This window comes from Nannospalax galili, unplaced genomic scaffold (genome assembly GCF_000622305.1).
Source record: "Nannospalax galili isolate Female #2095 unplaced genomic scaffold, S.galili_v1.0 scaffold139, whole genome shotgun sequence".
NCBI classification, from domain to species: domain Eukaryota; kingdom Metazoa; phylum Chordata; class Mammalia; order Rodentia; family Spalacidae; genus Nannospalax; species Nannospalax galili.
The window spans coordinates 254,712-261,947 of NW_008345884.1; the positions used below are offsets into that span (position 1 = coordinate 254,712).

Below are 7,236 nucleotides of genomic sequence, written 5' to 3' on the forward strand. Positions count from 1 at the left end.
TACCAGGTAGCACCCTCCAATAGCCTCCCTCCCCCCACTAGAGCCATTATACTCTGATATCCCTGCTACTGTCTGCTGGGTTGTTGGCACCCCCAGCCATTCCCCACTACTTGCTCTTCTGGTGAATCTAGTCAGCCTATCTAGAGGTCTTTGTTTTAGGAGTGTCAGCTGCTCCTCATCTAGCAGCAATCAGTTGTCAATATCCCTTTATATAAGATTGGGGTCTGCTGTTCATTTTCCCAGTTCTATGCTGGGTTACTATCTGGGAATCCCTTTGGCCACCCTGGCCAATAACTCAGAAGAAGGTATTTCCTATCTGGCATTGTTGCTTGTTATGTAACCTTTAGCTATGCATATGGACTCTTAAGAAATTATATTGACCTCTTTAATCTTTGGTTGTACTTTCCTTTTGGGTGTTTAAGACCGTACAGTTGGCCCACATAAACAAATTTATTTTTACTCTTAAGGTCGTTTGAGGATCTGTTCCTCAGGGGTCACATGGGCTTGGGAGGAGCCCCTGGCTCCTTTCTTTTACCAGTTCAACCTATGTGAAGATAAGTCAAAGGTCCAGCTCGACCATGATTTGGCTTTGCTTGGAAGCATGGAGGAAATGATTCCTCTGTGTTGACCCTCCTCTTTGTAGACTGGACACTGGTTCAAGTCCATCTTGTGGGGTCTCCTCAGCCTCCTTGATCAAGAGGACAGGTGACCCACCACAATGACAAGACATTTTGAGAGATGCTCATAGTTCCCTGGAACTAGTCGACCTACGAGGGCTGGGAGCAAAAACTGTCCTTTATGTCCCTCTGACCAAATTATTATAGGCCTCAAAGTATGTCTGTTAAACATCAAAGAAGTTTAGTTCTACCAGTCTGGTACTTTTAATCACCATGTGTCATGTAGATAAATCTTGGGCAAAGGGCCAAATATGAATTTTTTACTCAAGATCAGAAGGTTTATGGATGGCTACCATGTTATTGAGTACCAGATTTAAAGTCTAGAACTCTTTCTCACACCTTGCATTGCCTCTCAATTGAATAAATTAAAAGAGAATTTAATCTAAATAATTTTCATGGGTTACAGAATAAATGCCATTCAATCATGATTTATGAAAATACTCAAGGAAAATTTTCTTGATTGTGAGTTTATTTCTTCTTTCATATTAAAACAATATTTCCATTTTAATCAACAAAGTAACAGATAATGTACACTTTTTTCTCATTTCTCTGTGTTTGTGACTCACAGGTTTAGGATTATGTCTTCAAGATATTTTTCTATAAATTTTACATTTTTCTCAGAATCTATTTGATTTCCAATATAACAGTAACTAGATTTTACATAGAAATCAAAAACCATATGAGAGAAAGATAGTTCTGCAAGTTACTATGTATCTCAATAAATTCAATTCTCACCAATATTTTGTTTGTAGAATGTATAACTTGGGATGGAAACTTACAATGAATTTGATAACATTAATATAGATAAAATAGTATATCTATTCTTAAACTCCTACTTACAGACATGAAATGGGAAGGTTATGAAAATAAGAATATTAAAATCCATGTTCTTTTTTTCTATAGGACCTAACAAATACTTCATCAGCTCTTCTGCTTTCAGAAGAAATAACAATACCAGAACCAGAAGGTAAAAATGCAGCCAGTAAGCAATCCGTGAAAACATGCCATCCATCATTTATATCACAGCCCTGCCTGGGGCAGAGGGGGACGTGGAAGGAAATGGAGGGAGGGACATGACCACAGAAGATATCAGGAGAAGGAATGAGGAACCAGGGAGCTTTGAATACTTGCCTATATGGTCATTGGAGAGAAAGTGTAAGGTAGGCCATGCCTACAACCAAGGATAGAGGACAGGATTACAGGGTATCCGTTCACCCTCCTCCTTCAAGTAGTTGCTCACTTTTACCTTTATGAAAACAGTTAGGAGACATTATGTTTACTCTTCTGTTCTATCCTCTTCTCACATCTCATTTTTCCTTTTCACCTATGCAAGTTTGTGTGTGACTAAGAGTGGAACTGGGTGCATTCTCCAGATTTGCATTGTACAGAGGAAGGTTGTAGATTCTGGTCTCTCTAGGTCATAAGAACAACAGTGCCTTTTGATAAAACTGGATTTGTTCTTAATATTTGACAGTAGCAATAGAATCAAGCTTCCTAAAGCCACAAAGGTCTCTCCTTTGGCACTGGACTTAAGCCCTTCAGATTCTCTGTAGAGCCACTGAATGCAAACATTCTAAGTACTACATAACTATCTGTGTGTGTTTGTGCTTGTGAAGCTTTGCCGTCCTAAAGCTTGTCCACATGCTGTCAGAAAGCTCAGCTCCTCCTGTATAGTCACCACTGTTCACTGTCACCTTAGAACGATATACAGGTTTTCCATATCCACGCCACTATTCCGTGGCAGGCGGCTTTCCGTTTCTTTCAAATAACACTCTCAGCCTCTTTGCCCAGATATTTCATTTCTTAAGAGATAATTTTAATTAATTTTTAAAACTATTACTATTTTGTGACCTTTTGTTATAAATTCTGAAAAAATTTTCCCATAGAATTTTCCTAAAAGCCACTTTTCTGATTTCTACTGTAATTTGCCTTTGAAAATAGCTGTAACTTGATAATTCAGGAAAATACAAGATTTATAAATTAGGACTTTAACAATGTTTTTTGAAAAAGTTTATTTATTTTCCAAAGAATGAACTGAATTGTGCATTTCAAATCGTTTATTAGCTTAGGCCGTGTCAGGAAGGAAGTGGAAAACTTCAGGCCACACGGTGGCCAGGATCTCAAAAGCTGTGATGAAGGCCGTTCTGAGTGCTCCTTTTGCATTCCTGCTCCGAGTGTTATTAGACATGGCTGAATCTAGTGCCTTCATTCCCCAACCAAAGAGGGTCAGCTACTTGCATGGTTATTAGCTGTCAATGCTGGGAGTTTGTTCTTACTTCATCTCTTCTTACTAGGTGCCAATAATAATGAAGCTGAAGAAGTCAAACCGAGTGATAGTTTTTTTAAAGTAGGTATTTTAATCTAATTTTCAAAACTAGTATATTAAAATGTGTCTTTATTTTGTGGCCTTTTGTTATGTATTCAAGTGAAGAGGAGTGAAATAACAAGGCTCTTCTCTTTTATTTTAAATTAAGTTTGCTAGTACAAGAATTCCTAAACTGAGTTTCCCTGACACTGTTTATAGTCTTGATATTTTTTCCTAAAGAAGTGGAAATTAGTATTCTGTTTTGCAGGGTTAGCAAAAGTATCATATACTTTTTTTCTAAAAAAGATGTTTTAGATTTATACCAGATTTCATTGTGTCATTTTCCTTACCCATTAATTTATGACTTAATTTATTTTCATACACTCTTTTCCATTAAGGATTTTTTTCTCAAGAATTTATCCGCAGCCTTATGGGTGAATCTTCAAAATTCCTTAGGAAACTTGAAATAAATTCACTCGATATTGTTTCTATGGAAGCTAGCATTTTCATAAATAATGTTGGCTGAATATATAGGGAAATAGTTTTCCTCAAATTACATGACAACTAACAGTTTATTTCATTTTCTTTGTTTTTATTATATTTGATTATTTTTAAGAAACAGTTCAGCATGGAAAACAATTTTATAATTCATATTTAAAAATTAATTTAATCTTGAAAAATGTGGAAGAACCTAAAATCAAGCATTGACCATGAAGACTGGTGAAGGGGGCACAGGGTTAGACAAAACAGCAAGAAGAGCCTGGCAGCCTTACTCTATGTGTCTGAAATATGAACTAACCAAAAGGTTGGATTTATTTTTATAATTCCATCCATTGGTTTATGAATACCTCAAAATCCACATTCAACTTCATCCAAAGAATGTACTTTTCCAGTTACACTGTATTAATTATTTGGACATATCGGTAAACAAAGAAAGTCAGAGATCCTGCTATTATAGAGCTCACATTCTAATAGAGGCTGGTAGGTAATAAACCATAAACATAAGTAGATGAATTGTATCACATAGAGCAAGATAATAATCTCTAGGAAAAAAATAAAAGTAGGGCACAACAAGAGTTTCAGTACCATAAGCCTTTAGGTAGGGAGGGGAGAGAATGTGGCCATATAAATGGAGTAGCCCTGCTGGAGAAAGCAAGATTCAGGAAAATTGAAGAGGCAAGAGAATCAGCCAATTGATTCTAGGACACATCCCAGGCAAAACAAATGGGTAGACAGTCACGGAGCAGACATGTGTCTGACCAACAGGGTAAGACAGTGAAGAATGAGGTCAGAAAGATGATGAAGGAAGTAAAAGAATCAGGTCAGTCAGGGCCTTATGGGAAATTATTGTGACATTTGGGATAGGAGAGAGTGCTTATATGGTTTTGAGGAGAGAAGCAATATCATTTGATATCAAATGTTCTTTGAAGGGACCGAGTTAAGAGTAGGCTCTGGGAAAGCCCTTGTTCTGTGATGGTGCATAACTTATGCTGAATTAACCCTCATGCAAATGATAATTATAAATGCTGTACAAAGCAGAAAATCATTAGAGAGTGAAATTAGGACAGAAAAAAAGCCAACCCTCAAAGAAGAAGCAAAAACAAAGTTGAAAATATTCGGAATTCGACCACTGAAAGAGCTGCTGACTAAGCAAGAGCCATGAGTCACATCTTCCCAGATGGTTTGCCCCCATGAGATATGAATGGCTGAACTGATTCCTCCTGATTGAGAATATCAGACAAAGAAATTTGGGATACTTGAGCAGCTAAAAATTAGAGTGGGAGTTGATAGAATGGAAGTAACTCCAAAGAAAATGTCTCAAAATTGGTGTGGAGATTTTCCTTGTGCTTCCCTTACTCCAGAAGTGTAAGTTCCATGTCTTCCTTAGAGAGCATGGCTACCAAATTGTTTTAACTCCAAACAGTTGGAATTGAACCTGACTTTCAAATGAGCTGTCTTCTGCCATTCATTGTTTCTTTTCACAGCTTTCTTTGCGTGCTCAGCTCGGTGCAAAATCAGAGCAATTGCTTAAAAAAGGAAAGAGCATTTCGGACATATTGCTGGTTAACATCATGGTAAATGCTATTAAGTATGTATTGCATTTTTCTTTCCTGTTCATATTTAATGTATTTTCCTACATGTATGTGTACATGTGAGTGTGTGCGCATGTGTGTGGTGTGTGTGTATGTGTGTGTGGTGTGTGGTGTGTGTGTGTGTGTGTGTGTGTGTATGTGTGTGTAGGCCTGAGGTTGATCTCAGGATTCTTCTTCTCTCTTACACATTATCCTTCAAGGCAGGGTCTCTCAGTCAAACCTCAAACCCCATGCTGCTAATACAAACTGACCTCTCTACCCAGCTTGCTCTGGTGATCTTGTTTCCACCTCCTGAGTCTAAAATTGCAGTTCAATTGCCATAGCCACCCAGCATTTACATGAATTCTGGGAATCCAAGCTCCAAGCCTCATGGCAATCTCTTTAACTGCAGAGCCAGCTCTCCCACCCATTTAGTGTATTCTTTACCATGCAAGATCATGAAGAGTATAGAGAAATACATTTTTTTTACTTTTAATATTCAATCTTTCTACTATATAAACATATTTACCAGTAAGATAAAGGTAAACATATAGATAGATTTGCATGCCTATTTTTCACTTCATTCCTTTAAACCTTAACTTCCACCCTGATGTAAATATTCGATTGCCTTTGGAAAATTCAGGCACAAGAGACAATTAGAAAAGCCGAAGGACAAGTTGAGAGCTATGAAATCCTAACAAACAGGCTGATGCACTTACTCCTGTTGTGTTTCAGACAGAGAGTGGGAAGGGAGACCAGGGACCCAAGGCTAAGCAGCACCAGGGCAGAAGGCAGTGGTTCACAGGCTAGGTGGAGCCCAGATGCTTAACACAGAGATGGAATAGATAGGGGATGATAATCCAAAGGTCCTGCCATTTTGTCATTTCTATGCTCTCTTTTACATGTAGGAAGGACTCTCCTCAACTTTCTTTTGTTCATTCATGTATATAAAGAGAAATTACAGCAAGCAATTTAATTTAATCTGTATAGTAAAGGAATAAATCCACACAAGATGGAAAAAAGACTAAAAGTCTCTGTTGAAAGAGTTAGTGTAAAGTTAGAGAGGAAACAGAACTAGTTAGCTGTGGTATATGTGAAACATTATGATACATGAGGAAGGAGATTTCAGAGAATTCTCACTGTTTATCTGGGATGAGCTTGTAATGTTTTCATAGCAGACTACATTAAAGTTTTAAGTGGCTTCTCGATATGATGTAGCTAGCAACTGGACCACAAGCTGCTCCCCGAAGAGCAGGAAGGTTCTTATTCTAACATTTCTCAGAATTGGCATAAAGTACACTTCAAATTTGATATTTTCTGCTCAAAGATAAAATGGACTTTCAAAGCATCAAGCAGATCTTCACTTTGTTTGGTTTCAGTGGAGCTGGAGGAACTACACCCCACCATCCAAACTCAATCACCCTACTGACACCAAGCACCATCCCCATTTCCGCTAAGACACCTCCAGAGGATTGTTATTAGTATAAAATCCTTCAATATATTCCAATGAGGAGAGAGACATAAGATGTTCCAGTTAGATATCAGTATATATCTAGCAATGCAACCAAAATCGCAGTCACCTCCCTTGGCCCCCTGATGTCTGGAATTTCACTCTATCACTAAACAAGTGGGGCTCTCATTTCCTCCTCCTCTTTCTTTCTTTTCTTTTTTTGAATTTTTTTAATTGAAACTTTTATCTATTTCATATAGAACATCTCAAACAATCTTAATCATCTCTATGCCCCCGTACACACTGGCACCCTCCCGTAGCCTCCAAACTGGGGCCCATATACTCTGTCATTACTGTTAAGGCCTACTATGTTGTCAGTGCCCCCAGCCATTCCCTAGTGCAAGTCCATCTGCCGAATCAACAAATCCAATCTCTACAGTATGTGTTATTTATCTCTGGAGAAATCATTAAAGTAAATATAGTCTTTTCCTGCTCATGATAGTTGGGGAAGGGGAGATAAAGGCAGAACCAGCAGGACACTTGAAACTTGAATCAACAAATCCAATCTCTACAGTATGTTTTATTTATCTCTGGAGAAATCATGAAAGTAAATATAGTCTTTTCCTGCTCGTGATAGTTGGGGAAGGGGAGATAAAGGCAGAACCAGCAGGACACTTGAAACTATTTTGAGAATCATTTGGGGCCACTTGAAGCTTTATGATTATGACCAAG

The 7,236-nt window shown here is 37.9% G+C and overlaps 1 protein-coding gene across 1 annotated transcript in view; it reads left to right on the top strand.

Annotated features, from left to right (window-relative positions):
• Spef2 (sperm flagellar 2) overlaps positions 1 to 7,236 on the top strand; it is a 176,260-nt gene that overhangs the window by 76,080 nt on the left and 92,944 nt on the right. The window contains exons 13-15 of the mRNA XM_029567817.1: positions 1,581 to 1,644; positions 2,972 to 3,024; positions 4,968 to 5,071. Coding sequence (XP_029423677.1) covers positions 1,581 to 1,644; positions 2,972 to 3,024; positions 4,968 to 5,071 — 221 coding nt within the window. The remainder of the gene's footprint in view (positions 1 to 1,580; positions 1,645 to 2,971; positions 3,025 to 4,967; positions 5,072 to 7,236) is intronic.